This window comes from Dioszegia hungarica, assembly GCF_025882075.1.
Source record: "Dioszegia hungarica strain PDD-24b-2 chromosome Unknown MKK02contig_25, whole genome shotgun sequence".
Lineage (NCBI taxonomy): Eukaryota > Fungi > Basidiomycota > Tremellomycetes > Tremellales > Bulleribasidiaceae > Dioszegia > Dioszegia hungarica.
Genome location: NW_026515779.1, coordinates 1712998 through 1734195, shown reverse-complemented (window position 1 = coordinate 1734195; position 21198 = coordinate 1712998). Strand labels below are relative to the sequence as shown.

Genomic DNA, 21198 nt, shown 5'->3' with positions numbered 1-21198 from the left:
CGACGCAAACAGGCCTTATTGACTCCTGCACATCGAAAGACCCTATGGAACTGCTGATCGGTCGGCGGGGAATACCGCGCGATGGTCACAGACCGCGCCAAAGTCTACACGGAGTGTGAGGAAAGGCCGGCGTCGAATGTTCTCACCACAGGCAGTGCAATAAAGTGTAGATCCTCGGCAGCGGCAGTCCCAGTAGCTACCGTACTACCGTGGCCCCTGGCACAGATTGACATTGTGTGCAACTGACCGCCACTGAGTTCTCAGGAATGCGGTCCCGAACCGCCGGCGCCGGGGCGCCTCATCATCGTTGCCACCTCCGCGCCTATAAATAGACCTCGACATCCGCCCCTGTCATCCGATAAGTATGGACTCCATCACGTCTTTCACCTCAACATGAGCTCTTCTCTACCTACCATAGAGCCTGATGTTCACTCCTCGCATCATTATCACAGGTGCCGGACCTGGCGGTCTCGCCCTCGCCCGACTCTTGCACCTGCGCAATATCCCCACTACCCTTCTTGACCTCCGCTCTCGGCCCACTATCTCCGAGCTCGAACGCCCGTCCGGTATGCTGGACCTGCATGAAGATACTGGACTGGCGACCATACAGGCCTGCGGCCTAGAAAGGGGGTTCAAAGAGGCACTCGGAGACTGCTCAGAGGCTGTACGGATCCGGACACCCTCGGGGAAGCTGCTGTTTTCGGATGAAGGGGAGGGAGCCAATCGGCCGGAGATACCGAGAGCGTCACTCGTGGATCTACTGGTACGCTCTATTCCGGATAGGGCGGTACGATGGGGGACCAAGGTATCGGGGTTGCGCACAGAGCAGACCGGGCCGGACGGGACCGAGGCGGTCGTCTCCCTAGCAGACGGCGGGGAAATGAGGGCAGACCTCGTCATTGGCGCAGATGGCGCCTGGTCGAAGACTCGGAGGCTCCTCACATCTTCCACACCTATCTACACCGGTATCCAGTACATCACAGCCACTGCTCGGCATATCACCAGATCACACCCTCATCTCCTTGAAATCATCGGTTCGGGATCGTCCTTTGCCCTCGGCTCCGGACACGGCATCATGACTCACCGGGGACCGCAGGATTCTATGCGGGTCTACATCGCTATCAAGACTCCCGAGGAGCACTGGGCGGAGAAGGTGGGTCTGAGGGGAGCGTCAGCGAGGACGGCAGGGGAGGCGGTACTGTCAGATCCGGACCTGTTTAGGGATTGGGCGCCCGAGCTGCGTGAGGTCATCCAGGTGGCGTGCGAGGCGGACACGAAGGACGGGTATAACTCGGCATTGGATATCAAGCCGATCTATACCCTTCCACATAAGGAGCTATGGCCGGCTCAGGCGGGAGTGACGGTACTCGGAGACGCCGCACATCTTATGGCTCCGAACGGGGAGGGAGTCAATACCGCCCTGGCCGACGCTCTCGACCTCTCTCGTCTCCTTGGCGATCCCTTCGAGGCCGAGACGGCGGCGGAGTGGCAGGCGGCGGTCGCGCCGAAGTTACGCGAGTATGAGAAGCTCATGCACGAGCGCGCGGCGAGGAGCTTTGCGGATACGGAAGAGCTGCTGGGGATCATGCATGGGGAGAATGGGGCGGAGGCGATGACAGCCATGTTCGAGGGCTTCGGGATGGGCAGCGGAGAGGCACAAGCGGCGGTGGAGATGAGCAAGTGAAGCTGAGTGTAAGACCCGTCCTAGTGCTCAATCATGACTGAGCTGATTAGCAGCCGGCTCACTGGAGGTTTGGGGATCTGTCCGGGCGGTCTCGTAGAGTAAAGAAGTATCAGAAAGAGTAGATTAGTAGATGCATTGCTTGGTCAGACAGCATCAGTGAATTCAAGGGCCGACATACAGCTTTGCGATACAACCTGTCCACCGCGACAGCCCAAAATGATCATGATCCCTTCCTTCTCCGCCACAGTCCCATCAACCATGGCGACAAAGTGATGCACGAACCCAGCGCCATTGTACACACCGCGAAAATCCCGCTATACGTGAAGCGTCCTCCGGGCGTAGCATTGATGATATCTGCGTCGTCAGCTTTGTCCTCTCCAGCCCCAGCAATCTCTCCCGCCAGAATAGACTCACATCCACAGATCACCGGCCCAAGGAGGTTCGGCACCGCCATCACTCCAAACAAAAGCCCCAGCCGCAACCCCAGCTGATCCACCTTCCCCGAAGCAGCCGTGACGCTCGCGCAGCACCCTCCAATCATTGTGATCCACATCCCGCTAAAGTGCCCATACGCCCAGAGTCCGATGACAGTTCCGGCTGTACCGGTATCGCCGATCCAGAAGGCTGCGAGGGAGATGACTGCGCCGATGGCGGCTCCGAGGTATGTCCGCCATACGCCCAGGCGGTCCGCGAAGAGTCCAGCGGAGACTCGACCGGTAGTACTTCCAGCTTGGAGGATGGCGACTGCGTAGGAGGCGAGAGAGGGGGGAAGGGAATTTGTTGCGGCAAGGAGAGGAGCGTATATGAAGGGTGAGAAGAGACTGGAGATCAGCTTGCGTAAACAAGTGAAAGATAGGCAGACTGACTTGATAGCGACGATAGATGTGCCGAGGTCCAAGAAGGCGTATGCCCTATCCTTGAATGGCTCCTTGACGATTCGCCATGGTGGCAAGATCTTGGGCGGTAGTCGACCTCGAGCGATGAAGATGGTAGGGAAGGTGAGGCAAAAGTTCATGCTGGCCATGATAAGAAGGGTATCCCGAAATGCTGAAGCATCAGCTTCCATTCTCGTTGACCTGTCGAATGACATCAACCTACACAGTACAGCCAGCAGTCTGGACAGCATGATCGGATAGACCACACCTCCGATACCGGTCCCCGCGACGATAATGCCCATAGCGGTGGATCTGCGCTTGGCGAACCAGTGTCCTGCCAGGGCAACGGTTGGAGCAAAGACGCTAGCGCAGCCAAAGCCGTACAGGAGATGAGCCAGGAGGAATTGGTAGAACTCCTTGCAGACTGCCAGTCAGCTCTGCGATTTGGCGAGTAGTCAAAGATCACGACAACTCACATGCGACAGCGATCAGGGATCCGGTAAAGCAAACGGTGCCAGATATGGCTGGACCGCGCATCCCGTGGGCGTCAAACCATCTTCCAGCGGGCAGGGAGAGGGCGAAGGTGACAAAGAGCTGTATAGAGCCGATCCACCTACAGTATATCAGGGAGTAATCGAAGGCGGTTTGCCTTGATAGTAATCCGGAAGAGGCAAAGCTCACGCGACAGTAGATTTTGAGTAGGTCGATAGCTGGTTGGCAAGGTAGTACGACTGAAACTGCCCAAAGCTGGTAACTTGCATGAATCAGCATACATTCTATGCCATTTCCCAATCCACATAAGCGACTCGGTATCTCATCTCGCGTGATCCACATCAAGGTGAACTTACTGAATCCGAACGACACGTACATCAACAGAAATCCGCCCAGTACGACGAGCCACGCATCTCGGCCTCCATCCGGCGGCGGTCCGACTGCTGAAGGTATCGCGACTGGAGTAGGCGACTTCTCATCCCGGCCAACATCCGCTGATGAAAGTGTGCGGTCGCACTTGAGAGGAAGAGGGTCCGGATTAGGACCGGCGAATTGCATCGCGTCGTCCGACACCTTGCGGTCGACCTCCTCGCGGAGCATGGGATCGGTCGAGCTTGTCATATTAAGTCTGCGGGGATAGGAGCGGGTCCTGCCATCCTGTACACAGATATATAGACGAGGATGAGTGGCAGATGGTGTACCTAGCTAATTATGAAGCGAATGGACAGCAGGTACTCGTAGATGGCCGCGAGTCGGCAGGCTATTTCCGGATTCGGAATAACCGAAACTGCCGAAGTCACGTGCATACTTGAAACTCTGGCTCACATGTGCTGAAACGTGAGGTATGTCGGCCCCGCCAGGGGTCAGCGGCGCCACGATAGTGGCCGACGAAGCGCAAAGTCCTCTGCATAGCCTGCTGGCCCATCGACGGTTGAGAGGAGTCAGTCTGCGGATCTGGTGATACTCCTTTGACACTGTGAAACTTGTCACCCCACCCCGTGAGAGAAAAAGAGGACTCGATCGTGAAAGCATCATCATGCGCGCGGAGTCTGGAATCGAGTGGGCCACGCCCGTATCTCCCCCGGTCGACCTTTATATTTCATGATTCGTCGCTAGAGTTCGTTCATCATACTTCGTACTGCAGCACAAGGCAGCAGAACTCTCTACAGATACCTCTTCAGTCAACCTCACAACCTCTGAACAGGATGAGCGGTCGTCAACACCACGATACAGCGATTGACCGACAGAGCTCCCCGCCGTCCGATACAACCTGGAGTGAGTCATATCAGTCAGAAGTCGGTGTATCACGGCTGGTATGCCGCAGGTGACAAGATAGCTGAACAGGATCTCGCTGCTGCCGATGTGATGTGCAGTTTGTACGCCATTACCATATCCAGCAGCAATACAGGCACCGCTCCGAACCACGTTCAAGACACATCAGATTCCTTTTCAGATGTGGACCGTTCGCCTGATGGCCACATCTGGTTGCGACCTCCAGAAGGAAGTACGTTGAGCAACCGATCCGACAGCACAGTCCAGTGTCTACGGTGCTTGAAAGGGCTCTCGATCAGCATGATCCTCTCGACGAATTGTCAGGGAGGGCATTCACGCCGGCGACCGTCAGACATGCGTGAGCGATTCTGTCGATGAGCCGTCTCTCGTCGCAGTGCGAGGTCGGGCAGACTTCCACTCGTATTGTTCACAGCGCTGATCCGTTCTTAGGCAAGCACAAGCCTGTCTTCGCCCCAGATCAGGCAAGGAAGGATGGGAAGGTGCGCAACATCCATCGAGACGGCACCCTTTGAGAGTGCACAGTATGCTCTGATGCGGCTCGATCTCGTCCCACATTGACCCCAGGAGAATGTTCCCGATGGAGCTCTGAGAGACTGTACAGAGCGGAGGATTACTGGAGGGGGAGACACGGAGATCCCGCAGCTCCCGAGTCGAGTTGTGTTGCAACTTGTGACTAGCAAGGCTAAATTGAATTACTAGTTTCCGGTCACTCCTTGTGCATGGGTCGAGGTATACAATCATGCAAAAAGTGTCAGGCAGGAGCCCAGGATCACACTAAGAACCGAGGAGAGGGGGATTATCACCTTTGGCTACGGCCGGGCGTTGTAGTGAGAATGGGTGGACTAGCTGTGCCCAGTGGGCCCGCAGCGTGACCCATTCCACGGCTCGTCAGCTTCAGGAGCACAATCATCCCCACCCTGTAAGTGGTGTACGTATCTGACTCTGTCACACGAGTAATTAGATCCAGCCTAGTTAAGCAGAACAGACGCCTGAGATGGCGGAGGCCTCGCCCCGGTCAAGCAGGCAAGACATCCAGGCGTGACCTCTCTTATCTTGCCCCTTGATGTAGCTTACCAACATCCTTTGCGAAGCTGTAACAGTTCGAGCTCCGCTTGCACTGCAAAGGAAGCAGTACCCTCATCCCAACTTAGTTGCGCGGTGGACGCTCCACTGATGTGCATCAAACTCCCGCGGGTCCAGAGACAGTCAGCATCTGGGGGTCGTGGGAGCCGGAGTCTGCTGTCTCTGGAGAAGGGGATGAGAGCATCAATGATGACGCGACGTTTGAAGGCGGTCGGACTGAGTGGCTGATCGCGTTCTCTTGAGGCCTATAGCTTGAGTGGGGATCAGGTTCAAGGATGTATGCCATGCAAATGACCGTCTCAGTCTATACCTCCTCGCCAAATTCCGCCACCTGCCCAGACTCTCTCCATATCCACTCCCCCGCCAGATCCCTCCCTTCCGATCTCCTCTTCTCCCCGTCCCCTCTCGCCCTTATCTCATCCAGTACCTCATGACCCTCCATCCACTCTTCCATATCCGCCTTGCATTCCGCTGCTCTCCTCTTGTATCCTTCTGATGCTGTATCGCACTTGGTGCGACCGATCACGGAGAGGAAGGCTTTCGTGATATCTCCAGCGTCAAACTGCGGGCTGGATATCAGCTCGAGATCCAAGCGGGTGCGGAGGAGAGACGAGAGCTAGTAAGAGGTGAGAAGAAGCACAAGGCAAGACATACCCTGTACGCTTGTTCGCCCATTCGCCTACCCTGACATAAGCAAACCTCGCGCCGAAATCGTGCGTATCCAACCACCCAGAGAGGATGACCTGCGGTACACCAGCACTGCTCTATCAGCTCCATGTCCCTCCATACCCAGCTCACATCACGCGAAGAAGGTGGAAGCACTCACGCCAAAGCCTCATGATACGAATTACTCCCACCATGATGAACCACCATTCCCATCTTCCCACTCCTCAACAGATCCACCGGCTCACTCTCCAACCACTCCACGACCCTCACTCTATTTCCGAACCCATACCGCTCCATCTCTTCCTTATCCCCAATCTCGTACCTTCCCTTCTTGCACAACTTCCACAGAACCTGCACATCCGCTCGGGCATCCAACATCGCCTTGACACCCGCCCATACCGCCTCTGCCTGTTGCTCATCCAACCGAAAATGCGTCCCGAGGGAAATCAAGACCGTCTCCATCCCTTCCTTATTCAGCCATTCCCACATCCCCGGATCTTTCTCCTCGATAGGCCGCGAGCGGGGCGTGACGGGTCCGCAGCATATCACGCGGTCCGGGATAGGCATGGGATAGTCGAGGCCGGGCGTAGGTGTCGTCATGCACAGAACTGGTACGTCTGGGTCGGGATGAGGGAGTGGCATAGGTCCGGAGAAGCCTGCGTGGTGGCGCGCGGCGTTGAGGGCGCGGGTGTGCGCGTCAAAGTGGGTGAGGTGGAGGGCCATGTGATGGGTGGAGAGGACATTGAGGGGGAGGAGGACGGGGGAGAGGGGGTAAGTGTAGCCTATACCGAGTCTGGGGGTCAGTCATCCCCTCGACTATGACACCTGACCGAAATAAGAAGGCAAGCGGACAGGAGAACGTACAAGGGGTATGCTAGACCCTTCAATCCCAAATCGCACGCCCCCACATCTTTCAGACTATTCGGGCTCAACAAACAATATCGCCGCTCAGAGTAATTCACCGCATCGATAGCTTGCTGGAAGAGCGTATCCACCACGGTATAGTATGGGTCGACTTGGCGAATAATGGAAAGAGAGGATTGGGCGGTTTGGACGTATTCGGCCGGAGAGTAGGGTACGAGGATGCCGGAGATGGTGTGCGCGAGGGAGAGGGTGGGGAGGAAGCCGGAGCCGAGGGCGGCTGACCTCTGGAGGACTAGATCATCAGCATGTGGCTCGACATCGAGGGTACGGGCACGAAAGACAGGCTATAAAGGGATTGAATGGTGTAGGACAAGGTGGGTGGACGAGAGCTCACGTTCTGGCCATTCCGTATCACGCATAGCTTTCCCCTCGACCGCATGGAACGTCAATCCCTCCGATACCCGAGATCTCAGTGCCTCGAATGACGCCAGGTGGATCTCCACCTCCCCCGAGTGATGCTGGAGCAAGGAGGAGATGACTGCGAGATGGACATTGGCTTGGCCTGATTCGGCGCTGGAGGCATCAGCACCAACCCGGAGCGTGGCATAAAACGACTCACTGAGTCATGAAGAGCAAGCGGCGGGGACGTGCGGGCGAGGCGGTGGCGGTGATCATGATGTGGACAAAGTCGAGTGGTAATGTGCGGTCCAGTTGATGACGATGGAGGTATCGCTGGTGGCTGGTGAACGAGTGACTAGAGTAAGTAGATCATTCATACCCCTCCGCCTTCTTATATAACCATCACCACATCCCCCCCTTCATCCGCTCAATCATGTCAACATCAACCCATCACTCAACCTTTCACTCGCCCACTCACACATGCCGTAAATTAGCAGAACCCTGAAACACGCAAAGGACACCCGAAACACCATTCCTCATACCTGAAACGTCCCCCGCGGTCCCTTTGTCCCCCAATCATCAGCTGTCGACAGTAAATCGGATGCATGCCCATAGATCCCGACAGGTGTGGTCGATCGCTAGTAGCTAGTAGCTATGCGCTATTCCGGTATCCTGACTCTCCACGCGCTCATCGGTAACGCTGCGCCGTTAGCTAAATTCCCGACTTTCAGATCGCCTCTCATCCGCGGAATCTCCTCTTTTCTCGCTCTCCGTATCTCCTGGCTATTTCTTCCCTCACCTCCCTCTTCTCCTTCGAGGCTGACTCCACACAAAAAGACCAGAACTCACACTGCAACCTCCTCACGGTAGGCAACACAAACCCCACCAAAACCGCCGCGCCCAGGGCCACACACGCCGCACTCATAATATAATACCCATCCTGCGTAACCACGCAGTGCCCGCCGACCTTCTCGCACATGTGTTTCCCATGCTCCGAGATGCACTCTTCGCCGCCGATGGAGCAGGAGGCTTTGGTGAGGACGTCGACGGAGCGGAGGATGAGGGGTTTGGGCCAGGTGCCGCCGAGGTTGGAGATGGTATTGAGGAGCTTGGAATTAGCGATACTTACGAGAAGAAGAAGAGCGAGGGATAGGCAAGGAGAGGGAAAGGGGCAAGGGGGTACGAGGTGAACTTTGGGAGTGGGGCTTACAGTCATATACGTTCCGCCGATAAGCGGGTCGGCGATCTGCGTATGGAACGCCGTTATCCCCACAAACTGTACCGTGCTGCCTCATCAGCTTCCCCTTCTCCCCTCCCCCTTCTCATTCACCCAAAAGAACTCACCTAGCCAAACTCGACAAAAGCGTCGTGAGCACAACCAGCCCAAAATACCCCTTCCCCACCTCCCCTCTCGGAAACCCATACACAACAAACGCCGCAATCGCCGCCATCCCCAACCGTGCCCAAAACGCCCACACCCACGGCCGGAGGACTTTATCACCTCCACCCCCGGGCCCGCTGTGCGTCGGACGCGCCCATTTCGCGGCCAGCCAGCCAGCGACCATTTGGGCCGGGAAATCGAGGAGGACGGCGACTGCCATGTCTTCTTTCGAGAGGCCCTTTTCGAGGAGTTTGAGCGAGGTGACGGATTCGTTTACCTGGAAACCGATCTTGCAGACTAGGTGGATGAGGAGGAAGGATTGGATGTCTGGTGTGTCAGCTTGGGCTCAAGCTCGGACTCGGACTGCAGCATGCAGCTACAGCAGAACGTCCAAGTCCAACCGGTATCATAGTATAGAGGGTTGACACGAGAGACGGGGACGGAATGGAGCTCACTCTTCAACTTGACGATACTCCACATGACCTTGTACACCTTCTTGACGTCCATATCAGGGTCATCCTCACTGACCGGATCTTCGGTCTTGTACATGGCCAAGCAGAATGTGACCAGTGCGAACACGACGGCCCAGAAGCGCATGTAGGAACCGAGGGAGAGAAGGCCGTATGGCAGGGGTTGGGAGCGGAAGTAGCGATTTCTGGCTGTCAGCTATACTCCGAAGTCTAGTTGAGGACCACGGAGGAGGGCGAGAGACATACGAAAAGTCGACCGAGTTGAAGGCGAGGAAGACGGTAAATGCCAGGGCATTACCTATTCCCAGACCTATTGTCTGAGCCGTAGAGGCATAAGAGAGGTTTGGGGATGATAATAATGTGAGAGCCCAGCCTGAATTTCAGCTCTGGCTCTTGCCCTATAACGCTTCGGGTCGAGATATCAAACTGACCGTCCACGGCGATATCTACCCGTCAGCTCCTTCCCTCACTTCCTAGAACCCTAGGCTCGCGCAGACTCACCCTGCGTCGCCGCCGCCAAGATCAAACTCCCAAATACCCCCGTCACGAACCGTATATCCACCTCTTCCGCATCCAACCACCCTTCGACCCTTCCCCCGATCCACCACAATCCCATCCCCACGACGGCCTGGACGGGCACGATCCAGCTCTTCCGTCTGCCCCATCTGGGCACAAACCACGCGTCGACAATGGGGGACCAGAGGAGCTTGAGAGAGTAGGGCCAGGTGGAGAGTGCAAAGATGGCGAGTTGGGAGTAGGAGAGGTGCGGTTTGAGGAGGAAGGGGAGGGTGCCGAATGTGAGGCCGAGGGGGATCCCTTGGAGTCTGGGGTTGAGCTAAGTCTGGCTCACGCTGAGCATATATGGAGGGCTTACAGATCTGACAGTCAGCTGTTGTTCCGAATTGATCAATCAGAGATTACAGAGCCGGTAGACTCACAAAGAAGGACCAAAAGCGCAAACGCCTGCTTATCCCTCGTGCTCGTCAATCCCCCTCCACCCTCCTGCTCCGCCTTCTCATCCACTTTTATCCGCTCAAAAACCACCTCCTTTCCCTTCTCCCCTAGACTCGCCCCCTTTCCTGCCGCTCTCCGCCTAGGCGAGCCCATCCCCTCCATTCCCATCCTCTCCTGACTCTGCCCCCTCTCTGGGCTTTTACGCCTCAACAACCCCTTCTCCTCCAATTCGCCCAGATCCTCCACGTTCCGCCCTCTCAATCCGGATCCATCGCGCCCAAACATGCCCTCTGGTGGTGAAGGAGACCGTGAGACCGGGTCGGCAGGTACGAGGCTGTCGGGTGTGTTGCTCGTAGTCAGCGCGGGGACAGCGGAGGGGGAGCGAGAAGGTTCGGCGGTGGTTGAGCGGGTCTGGCGCCGGGTAAGAGGAGGCGCAAGGCGCGATGATGAAGACGAGGCGGTTGCTGTTGCTGTGGAGATGGACGTGGAAGCTGACGAAGGTGAAGAGGGCTGGACAGAAACAGCTCGGCGGGTCGTCATTGGCATATTGACGCTTTAGGGGGATATGGTACAGACGGAAGAGAGCATGAGTAGTGTCTGCCCTGAGCTTCCCTTTGTCTTGTCTTAGTATTGTGTATGAGTAGATAGTGAGGCAAATGCACCGAGCGCTGCTGCCACGTCTACGAGCCAAATTCGTGGGTGGCAAATCTTCCACGTGGCCCAGATCGACGCGTCGCGCTGGCACCGGACGCGTCTAGGAGCTTTTTTCCGCACCTCCTCATTCCTCATCTATCCATCCCGCTCTCTGCCTCAACAAACAGCTCAAGGATCAACATGGCCACCACCACCCCACAGAACGTCTTCCCTAAGGGTGTCCTCCCGTTTGCGGAGCGCAAACACCCTAAAACCATCTGCATGTTTGATGTGGATGGGACATTGTCGCTCGCGAGGCAGAGCGCGACGCCCGAGATGCACGCGGCGTTGAAGAAGCTGAGGGGGTATACGGCGGTCGCGTTTGTGGGGGGAAGTGATTTGGTCAAGATTGTGGAGCAGCTGGAGGTTAAGGGGGAGGATGGTGAGTTTTGGGAGCGGCTTGAGGTTGGGTGATTTGAGGCAGCGGAGATGCGGGGATGGGGCATTGGGTGAGGGGGCGAGCGGGGAGAGTGGACGAGGAGGTAGGGCGGATAGAGGGGGACGAGAACCGTCAAGCCCGTAGATTCAAGGCTGGCTCTGGCGGGAGAAGGGAGATATATACTCGCATCCATCACCCAACCCTTTCATCTCCATCCTTTCCCTCTCTCCTGACCCATCCATAGAACCCCCGCTCACACCCAGTCATCGAGAACTTTGACTACTGTTTCTCCGAGAATGGTCTCACCGCCTTCAAGCTCGGCCAGCCCCTCGCTTCCGCGTCCTTTATCGAGCACGTAGGGGAGGAGGAGTACAAGAACCTCGTCAACTTTGTGTTGAGGTATTTCTCCGAGCTGGACATTCCTATTAAGCGGTCAGTTGGCCAGTCCTTTTTGACCATAGTTTTGTCAAGGCGGAGGATGAGCTGATGGGATAGAGGAACTTTTATCGAGTACCGACGAGGGATGGTCAACATGTCGCCTATCGGCAGGGCGTGCTCGTGAGTCTAGCCATTCCACTCTTGTCCTGCATGAAGCAGAGGGTGGAGCTGATGTTCTAGACTGGAGGAGCGAGCCGCGTTCTACAAGTACGACCAGGTCAGTCAGCTCCATGTCTTGCGGTTACTATACCGCATGCCATATGATCTGAGCTGATCGCGCAGGAACACAAAGTCCGCGAAAAGATGGTCAAGATCCTGCAGGAGAAGTTTGCCCACCTGGGGCTGACATTCGCTATCGGTGGTCAAATCAGCTTTGACGTTTTCCCGCACGGTACGTCTATGTCGCAATGGCGTCAGGCTGTGCATGTGCAGCCTCTCAACAGTCCTTTCACTTTTCCCCCTGGCCATCTGCCCGATATTTCTTGTGCATCGTGAGTCCGGGCTGACCTTCAGGCTGGGACAAGACCTACTCCCTCGGCCACATCGAAAACGAGGGATTCGACCAGATCCACTTTTTCGGCGACAAGACCTTCCCGGGCGGGAACGACTATGAGATTTTCGAAGACCCCAGGACGATCGGGCATACCGTTACGAGCCCGGAGCACACGCAGCAGCTACTCGAGGAGCTGTTCTTCTCCAAGGCTTAGGCTTTACGCGGGGCGGGTAGGCAGTGGGGGCTAGCTGTACTGGGGAGGCGCAGGAGGGTGTGTCAGGTAGGGCGGATCTAAGGGGAGTTGGAGGGAGAAGGGTAACATGGGATGTAGAGTACTTCAGGGCTTAAGAGATGAGATAGATGTTTTTCGGTACTGTACCGTGTCTTTGGAGATGGCCACCATTTCGCCGGCTGTCCACCCGAGCACCTGCCCGGAGCTTGCAGGACGGGGCTTGCCTGGTTCAGTAGAGTCCAGCGGCAGAGCGCAGAGCGGACTGCCGTGGTCCCCGGCGATCCCATGCCGTAAAGCGGAACTCGGCGGGCGGGTATCTCACATGCTCATCATCATTCAGCTTTGGTATTGCCCAGCTCGGCGCTCGAGTCCACAGGAACCTATCATGTCTGGCAACGCATTCGGACAGGTACAGCGCACGAGATTGCGCCCTGGGGGCTGCGTAGCGGTGAGCCTAACCCTTGCCTTGCCTTGGTCGTTCGACCTGCTACTGAGCTGATCAACATCAGTGTCACCGGGTCAAGCACAAAGTACGTAGGACCTCCAAGACCAAGGCCGGACACACTGACAGCGCCTACTACCGGCTGATCGTCTGACGACGTAGTGCAGTAAGTCTCTGCTGAGCTGAGCTGGGGCACGACCCCGAGCCCGAGCTGTACTGCATTCGCGCTCTACTGAACACCCACCAGGCGCCGCGGCGGAGGGGTCCGAACCGGGCTTATACCCCTGTTTACAATGTATGATCATCTCCGGGAGGAAATGCGAGAGGCGGCCGCATGGTAAGTAAGCCTTCCGAGCTACTCCTGAGCTGCCTGAGCTGGACCATGGATCGACTGCTAATCGTACAGCTCGCGAGAGAGCAGCCGCCGCGCTTTCTGGCTCCAACTCGAGCTCGTTAGTCTCCCCCGGCTCAGCAGGATCAGGGTCCAGCTCGACACCTGAGTCCGTCCCGGGCTCGGTAGCGGCGGCCTTGATGAGCCCTATTGCGATGTAAGCTTCGCTATTTCTTTGCTGGAGAGGGTATCAGAGAGCTAGAGCTCACGCGCCAGCGCTGGCGCATCGGGCTCGCAGAGCGTACCTCTGCCTCCGCCTCAACCGGTGCCGGTTCCGGTATCGGCGCCAGACCACGTACCGCACATGTGTGAGTCCTAAGTACTGCTACGGGTATAAGCTATCGTGAGCGAGCCTGTCGACTTGGAGCTAACGGGACAGTACAAAGGGTATACGGTTCAGCGCTAGACGGGTTGCTCATCCCCTCTTCGGAAGTCATCCTTCGGTTTCTAAACTTTGCGCCCATGTTCAGAGAGGTCATTAACGTCCAGGTACGTCCCGACTATCGATACCCAGATTGTTCCAACCTTGCCTTGACGTTTCCACAACCTTGAATCGCTCAGTCGGCAGAAGACAATTGCTGACATCCAGGACATGATATCCCTCTTCAACGGTGAAGTCTCGGACGAGTCCGCCTACCCAACACTAGCGCTCGTCCATGCCATCTGCGCAGTGGCGTACCTCGCCGACCCGGCTACTTCGGGGGCGGCACCGGCGGAAGCGCAAAAGGCTCAGATGGCGAATGATGTCTTGTTTGATGGGGGCCGGTCTAGGCTGGGGTCGAATATCATCTTGAGTGAGTCTCGTGTAGTCTTCGACTATGATTCAATCGGGCTTGTATGGATTCATCGTGGGTAGTGGACGGCGGAGTATGGATATGGGTGGAGCTAGAGCTGGGGTGTCCGCGTGTGGGGGCTGATGGATCTGTCAGAAGTGGAGCCGGGCTGGAGCTGACATTCCAGCCGTCATCATACGCCTCTTCTACAACCTCTACCAAGGCACCCTGATGCAGAACTCGCGTCTCTCCGTCGAAGCTATCGGATGGTGCAACTCTGCGGGCTTACACCTCGATCCGGACCTGATGCCGGACGGGAATGTGACGGGGAAGCAGGCGCCGCTGGTCAGTCCGGAGAATGTGTTTTGGTTGGCTTATATCTTGAACATACAAGTGTGAGTGCCTGCTTTTCTCTCCCTGTTCGAGATTGGAATGGACGCCGGTCGAGTCCAGTGGGAATCAGTGGCCGAGAGAGATAGGTGGGAAGATGGGACGGATGGGACGGACAGTCAAGAGAAGACGTGGGCTAACACGATAGTCTGGTCTGCTCCGTCCCGTTCAGTCTGGGCCAGCTGAGGAATTGCGAAATCACCTTGCCTGTCCCGTCCGCTCTCGACGCCCATGGGAGACGGATGGGCGAGAAGCAGTGTCCGGACTCGCCGGATCTTTTCTCGCAACATCAACATACCACGTTAGTTTCTCTTCCGCGTCCCGCCACCTTTTTTTAGCTCACTGTCCTCTTCTTCCTGTTCCGCCCAATCGATTCCACGTCTCTATGGTTTCAGCGGCAGAGCTGACTCATCAGGTGGTTCGGCCTCTACGTCAAATCCGCCATCCTCCTCCGAGATACCCAATACTTTGTCAACCGCATCATAATCCTCAGGACCCCACTTCCCATCGACGATGTCATCAGCGAGCTCGATCGGCTTGGGACACAGCTGTGCGCTTTGCAGGAAACGTATATGACCGTCCAGTGCTCGCCTGCGCAGGCTTTGAGTGGGTTATAAGAGGGATGAGAGCTGATAAGGAGCTATAAGAGCTATGATTGCTGTGTGTCATATCGTACGTCATTTCGCCGATAGAAGGGACTGCGCTGGAGTCCGGCAGAGAGACTGGGCTGATGTGCGTACAGCTACCACGTGCACCGTGTATGCGCGGAACGCATCATCGGAGTATACATCATATGCGCGCTGACTATTTTGGGCAGATCATACATGGTAAGTCACTCGCACTCCTGATCTCGCTTGAAGCCTGGCTGATGGATTAGCGGTCGGAGAGGATGCGCTCCATGTGACCCAAACCATGACTCACGCTCGGTAAGTCTTAGCCTTTAAGTTGACCTCATCGCTACTGCTGGGTGCCTGTCTGCATCGGCCGCGTGGAGAGAAACCCACGCTGACTTGGCAGAATACCAGATATCGAGCCGTTTGTGGTGTACGCATGGATGATGGTGAACCGGATCTGCCTCCATCCGGATACATCACCCGAATTCGAAGGACAACTCGATGCGACTCGGTCCGTCGCCATTGCCGATGCTACCTTGTATGTTTAATCTACCTCTCCAATTCTATCGTCAAAGGGAAAGACGTTGAGAGTGAGAGCTAATGATTCAGTAAAGCAATAGAAGCGGTCGAAGCGGTCGGTGTGCCGGCCGCTCAAGGCTGTATGCGCATCCTGCGGTCTTCTCAGGGGATATTACCGCCTGACGCTCCGGTCAGTCAGCTCATTACGAGCACTCACTGCTCGGCACGCGGGGAGTTCCAAGCTGACTATGGCAGATCTCAGAGATTGAGCTAGCGTTGGCGCATTTCTCGCGATATGCCAACGACCCGCACTTTTACTTCACGAATTAATAAGTTAGTAGGTCAATTACCAGTAGCTTCAGGACAATCGACGAGATGCGAATATAGCAAGTGGCTCTCTAGCTAGCCGAATAAAGCCAAATCAGGGTCCGAACACCATTGACCTAATTTGCCGTTGTGCAAATAGAGCTGGAAGTCAACTCGTACATTCACAATCGACCGTACTCGGGGTCGTGTCGCCACCGTACCGGTGATTCGGTCACCGTCACGTTACCAGCTGGTCCTCGCCTGTTCCCGGCGTCAAAGATCCCGACCTCAGCTCCTGTCTACAGGTTTATGTTCTCAGCTGCTCGCTCTCCGCTGCCTCCTGACCTGGCTTCGTGAGGTGCCTCTCCCGCATACGCATCGTATCGGAGAGACTTGTCACGCAGGAGATCTTTTTTGGCTGTCATCGAAGGAAGGCACTCCGCCTTCCACAAGGTCTCCTTTCTCTCGGCTGGCAGTCACCGAAGTTGACCAGGACCGCAGTGCTCTACTTTGTGCGGGAGAGGGTGTGCGCTGAGAAGGGCGGGTCCAAGGAGAAGGCGCGCGGGAGGGGATGTATACGAGTAGGATTGATATGATGCGATACATAGATGACTTTGAGTCCTATACTGCGTCTTTGTTGATTCTTGCACGTCCCAGTGCCGGTGCATTTGAGCACCCTCCTAGAGCTTGCGGGACGGGGTGGCCTACATATGTAGCAACCGAGCGGACTACGGTGATCCGCGGCGATCACATACCGTAAGGCGGAACTCGGCGCGCGGGTATGAGCTCGACATCCGGTCGAATTGCTGCTATCATGATCAGTCCGCTTCATCATAGCTTAGACTTTGATATTGCCCGGCTCGAAGTGGAGAGTAGACCATGTCTAGCAGCGCCGTAGGACGGGTCGAACGCAAGAGATTGCGCCCTGGGGGCTGCGTAGCGGTGAGCTTCGCATTACAGCCGCTGAAACGGAGGCTCGGAGGCGAGCTCAGTGCTGATCAGATTTAGTGCCACCGGGTCAAGCACAAAGTACGTGGTATGCCGGACTTTGCACTGACCTCATCAACTGACGATCTCAGTGTAGTAAGTCCTTTGTCCAGCTGAGACATAACTCTGAGGCGTTCGGATAGTGAGCAATACTGACCACCAGGCGCCGCGGCGGAGGGGTCCGAACCGGGCTTATACCCCTGTTTACAATGTATGATCATAACGGGGCGGCAATGTGAGCGACGGCCACATGGTGAGTCTGAAACTATCTCCTGTGGTTCGGTAAGCGAGCCGTGTTGATGGGACAGCTCGTGAACGAGCAGCTGTCGCGTCGGGCCAAACCAGCGCGGGCTCATTGCCATTCCCCGACTCAGCAGGATTGAGTTCGACATCCGACTCGGCTACTAGCTCGACATCCGTCCTCCGCCCCAATACCACGTAAGCTCGGCCATATTCTGGAGACGAACCAAAGAGGAGCGCGAAGTCAAGCTCATGACTCCAGCGCCTCGAGCTCACTCAGGGAGACTGGCGTCCACCAAGAATATCATCGTGGTCCGCCTCTCCCGAATCATGTGCCACGCATGTGTAAGTCCTGATACTAACTGTCATACTCAACCCACTAATGACTGTTTGTCAGACCCTGCATGTAGATTAAGGCTGAGAGACAGTACGTCGCGTTTATGGGTCAGCGCTCGACGGGCTCTTGCTCCCATCTTCGGAGATAATAACTCGTTTTCTGTACTATGCGCCAATGTTTAAAGAGGTCATCAACGTCCAGGTAAGTCTGATGATCACTACTGATCCACGTCCCCCTTCCAATCCCAGTCCTTCTCCCTCTGAGCCAGTCTGTGGTTTGATGCCCCGGCATTGGAGGGGGAAGAATGACTCGAGGGCTCACACGAACGACTAGGACATGATCGCCATTTTCAATGGTGAAACGACCGACGAATCAGCTTATCCGACCCTCGCGCTCGTACATGCCATCTGTGCAGTTGCGTACCTCGCTGACCCGTCTACCTCGGACGCGGCACCTGCCGAAGCGCAGAAAGCTCAGATGGCGAACGATCATCTATTCGAAACGGGCCGATCTAGACTGGGGACTTACTTCATCCTCAGTGAGTTGGAGGGGATCAGAGGAGCACACTGCGCACTACATCTCGCCGCTCCAACTTGCGCAGGATGTTGTCGATGCCGGGAGAAGCGTGCCTCGAAGCAGCTGGAGTTCAGGCTGGCTAGGTGTACCCCGGCAATTTGACGAGCTCGAGCCGAAGCTAAAGCTGACACATTAGCCGTAATTATTCGTTGTTTCTATAACCTTTATCAAGGCACCTTGATGCAGAACCACCGCCTCTCGGTCGAAGCCGTCGGATGGTGCAACTCGGCGGGACTACATCTCGATCCGGACCTCTTGCCGGATGGCAACGTGGTGGGGGAGCACCCATTGATCATTACGGCGAATCTATTCTGGTTGACTAATATCTTGAATATACAAGTGTGAGTCTTTGTTACCTTGTCTGCGTGCAGCCCCGAGGCCATCATGCTGGCTGGCATGATGAGAACTATGAGGGGCAGATGGAGGTGGAGGCGACGGGGAAGGGGTCCAGGCAGGCGAAATGAGCTGATTTCGCCAGTCTTGTTTGTTCCGTCCCGTTCAGTCTGGGCCTGTTGAGAAACTGCGAAATCACTGTACCAGTCCCTTCGGCTCTCGACATACATGGGCAACGACTGGGCGAGAAACAATATGTAGACTCGCCGGACCTCTTTTCATACCATGAACACACCACGTATGTTCACCTTTCATTCGATGTGTCTTGGTATTGATATCTCGTTCACAATGCTGAATGCTATTTTGGGGTATTATTCGGAAATCGGTACTCCACAAGCTGAAAATCTTAGCTGGCTGGGCCTCTACGCTAAGACCGCCATTCTCCTTCGCGATACCCAGTACTTTGTCAACCGCATCATAACCGTCCGAAACCCAATGCCCATCGACGACGTCATCAGCGAACTCGACCGGATAGGGGAGAAATTATGTGCCTTACAAGACAGCTATATGCAGGTCGATTGTTCGCCGGCGCAAGTTTTGAGTAAGTTCAACGGGAGGGATCAGGACTGACGTGCAGTTGTCAGAGCTATGATTGCTGCATGTCATATTGTGAATCTTGCCTTACCTTTGTTGGAGATAAAGGGTCAAGGTGGAATAGGGAGCTGATCAGATCAGTTACCGCGAGCGCCGTGTATGCGCGGAACGCATCATCGAGGAATACACCATATGCGTGCAGATCACTTTGGGAGGATCATACATAGTAAGCTGATCCCCAACTTTGCACTCCCACCGAAGGGAAGCAGCTGACGTGGTATCAGCCGTAGGCGAGGATGCACTCCATATCACCCAGACTATGAGTCGCGCTCGGTGAGTCTTCATGAGCTGTGACTTTCCGTCCCCGTCCCATCCAGACGGAGACGAGATCTTCGCGATAGTGAGGAGGGACGGCCATGCTGACCTAGCAGCATCCCAGATATTGAGCCTTTCCTCGTTTACACGTGGATGATGGTGAACCGGATTTGCCTCCATCCGGATACATCCCCCGAATTCGAGGGACAGCTCGATGCGACTCGGTCCGTCGCTATCGCCGATGCCACCTTGTAGGTTTAGCTCTAGCCCTTGGTCACTGCCGGTTCGGGAGCAGAGGAAGCGGGAGGAAGAGCTTTGCAGTGTGAGCTCGAGCTGATCCTGCAGTAAAGCAATAGAAGCGGTAGAAGCTGTGGGTGTGCCTGCCGCACAAGGCTGTATGCGGATTCTTCGATCATCTAACGGGATATTACCGCCTGACGCTCCGGTCAGTATAGCGTCCACTCGCGCAACTGATTGCAAGGAGCGTGGATCTGACACAGCAGATCTCGGAAATTGAGCTTGCGCTGGCTCATTTCTCAAGATACGCCAACGATCCGCATTTCTACTTTTCGAATCAGGCATAGCCATCTAAGGGATGTATAGTGCCTCGCAGGAAACGCGAGCAAACCCGGCTTCCTCTCGGAAACCTGACTGGCTTTGTTTTATGCAGCAAAGACTGACTCCTACTGATACTAGCTGTGTCCTTCCAGCGCAAACAAGGGTCGGGACACGGAACAGAGAAACGTAGCGCTAGCAGAAAGCCCGCTGGTGCTCACTCTGTGGCCATTGATGGACAAACCTGCAGCTATACATCTGCCTGAATATCTCCCACTAGGTCCCATCTCCAGCAACGCCAACAAGCTCATCTCGAATCACGCCGCCACCGCGGCACCCTGCATGCTACTCTATGCCCAGAGGTCTTCCCGATTCGCCGCCGACACGAGCACGTGCATACCAAGGTGAATATGTTGGAATTTTGAGAAGATATATGTACAACGCAGTGTGAGGATGCATTTGACTCGAACTACTCCTACTTATATAGTCCAGGATCTAACGGCCGTTAACGGCCGTTCTCCCCTTAACGCCGTTGACCAGCCCTTTAACGGCCGTTTTCCCGTCAAGACGCCGTTAACGGTGCAACTCGCCAACCGCCCGTTTTTAGGAATGAGGATTCGCCACCCAGCTGCGAGCACCCTTTAACCTCATTTTCCTGACAGAATAGCCCAAGGGTCGCGCCAATGGCCGCGATGGTCTTTCGCTCATCCCATGTCTCCTCTCGCCAGGTCACTGGCGTTGCGTCCTTGGTCCCGTTCTCACTTCCATGTGCGATATCGTCCGCCTGCGATTGACCAGGAATTTGACCGCCATCGCTCGGCTGGTTCCTGATCGCCTCCTCGATGGCTTTGAGCCTGCTGGTGATCTCGGCTTGACTGTCAGCGGTACTGATAGACACTGTAGGGGGAGTCGAGTGATCGCGAGTCGACAGATCCGGAGCTGGATCTTGCGTCTGTGCAGTGATGTGCCAGCCTGCCAGATTAAGGTATCGTTCGAATTCGGTGCGCAGGTCATCTTCATTCTCTGGGGTCCAGCAGATTTCGCTGACTTTGGGGAGGATGTCCTGAGCGTTTTCGGATTGCACCACGGAGCTGAGCGCGCTGATGGCGGCTTGACGGCACGCCACGGACTGTGGCGAATGATCGGTCAAGCGCCATGTGGGAACCAAGGGGAAGTTATGAGCCGCCATGGTCCTGTGTGGTCAGAGCTTTTGCGGGATGCAGATAGGTAGTGGTTGAACGTGAGTTATGTGATGTGAGGGGCGAATGAGCGAAGAGAGTCGTATGTATAATCAGTACTCTTGGGTCCGGTCTGCGACTCTGATATCCTAGTCGGCGCTCTCTACACAGCTGTGAATGCAGTGCAGGCTATGAACGGTCCTTTCTTGCTTACCTCTGGCAGCCCTGCTTTGTAAGTCGAACGCGTTCGAG

General features: G+C 55.9%; 6 protein-coding genes across 6 annotated transcripts; 4 read left to right on the top strand and 2 right to left on the bottom strand.

Annotated features, from left to right (window-relative positions):
• Window positions 1-424: 424 nt before the first annotated feature.
• Window positions 425-1684, top strand: MKK02DRAFT_20636 (salicylate hydroxylase; the record flags this gene model as incomplete). The annotated part of the gene is made up of 1 exon (XM_053086290.1): window positions 425-1684. One exon carries the CDS (start codon window positions 425-427, stop codon window positions 1682-1684), a length of 1260 nt encoding a protein of 419 aa, XP_052942627.1.
• Window positions 1685-1904: 220 nt separating this feature from the next.
• Window positions 1905-3672, bottom strand: MKK02DRAFT_41162 (putative transporter; the record flags this gene model as incomplete). The annotated part of the gene is made up of 7 exons (XM_053091467.1): window positions 1905-2038; window positions 2099-2505; window positions 2551-2731; window positions 2783-2983; window positions 3036-3172; window positions 3241-3313; window positions 3408-3672. The coding sequence occupies 7 exons, from the start codon at window positions 3670-3672 to the stop codon at window positions 1905-1907; spliced, it is 1398 nt and encodes a 465-aa protein (XP_052942626.1).
• Window positions 3673-8015: 4343 nt separating this feature from the next.
• MKK02DRAFT_20123 (acetyl-coenzyme A transporter 1) lies at window positions 8016-10314 on the bottom strand (the record flags this gene model as incomplete). Its single annotated transcript, XM_053086199.1, has 9 exons — window positions 8016-8056; window positions 8206-8464; window positions 8567-8642; window positions 8701-9064; window positions 9193-9392; window positions 9454-9580; window positions 9639-9653; window positions 9709-10031; window positions 10142-10314. The coding sequence occupies 9 exons, from the start codon at window positions 10312-10314 to the stop codon at window positions 8016-8018; spliced, it is 1578 nt and encodes a 525-aa protein (XP_052942625.1).
• Window positions 10315-10995: 681 nt separating this feature from the next.
• Window positions 10996-12378, top strand: MKK02DRAFT_41160 (phosphomannomutase; the record flags this gene model as incomplete). Its single annotated transcript, XM_053091466.1, has 6 exons — window positions 10996-11236; window positions 11497-11665; window positions 11729-11791; window positions 11852-11888; window positions 11954-12062; window positions 12185-12378. The coding sequence occupies 6 exons, from the start codon at window positions 10996-10998 to the stop codon at window positions 12376-12378; spliced, it is 813 nt and encodes a 270-aa protein (XP_052942624.1).
• A 794-nt stretch (window positions 12379-13172) lies between these two features.
• Window positions 13173-15855, top strand: MKK02DRAFT_41159 (uncharacterized protein; the record flags this gene model as incomplete). Its single annotated transcript, XM_053091465.1, has 12 exons — window positions 13173-13179; window positions 13245-13386; window positions 13446-13537; window positions 13609-13718; window positions 13819-14023; window positions 14190-14397; window positions 14541-14693; window positions 14808-14998; window positions 15270-15318; window positions 15410-15544; window positions 15616-15715; window positions 15781-15855. 12 exons carry the CDS (start codon window positions 13173-13175, stop codon window positions 15853-15855), a joined length of 1467 nt encoding a protein of 488 aa, XP_052942623.1.
• An 855-nt stretch (window positions 15856-16710) lies between these two features.
• MKK02DRAFT_30574 (uncharacterized protein) lies at window positions 16711-20731 on the top strand (the record flags this gene model as incomplete). The annotated part of the gene is made up of 19 exons (XM_053088082.1): window positions 16711-16773; window positions 16911-16914; window positions 16982-17071; window positions 17127-17256; window positions 17321-17403; window positions 17487-17596; window positions 17729-17933; window positions 18108-18312; window positions 18450-18602; window positions 18715-18905; window positions 18942-18973; window positions 19040-19124; window positions 19183-19231; window positions 19330-19464; window positions 19559-19658; window positions 19910-20172; window positions 20215-20347; window positions 20436-20645; window positions 20672-20731. The coding sequence occupies 19 exons, from the start codon at window positions 16711-16713 to the stop codon at window positions 20729-20731; spliced, it is 2301 nt and encodes a 766-aa protein (XP_052942622.1).
• Between the last annotated feature and the right edge of the window lie 467 nt (window positions 20732-21198).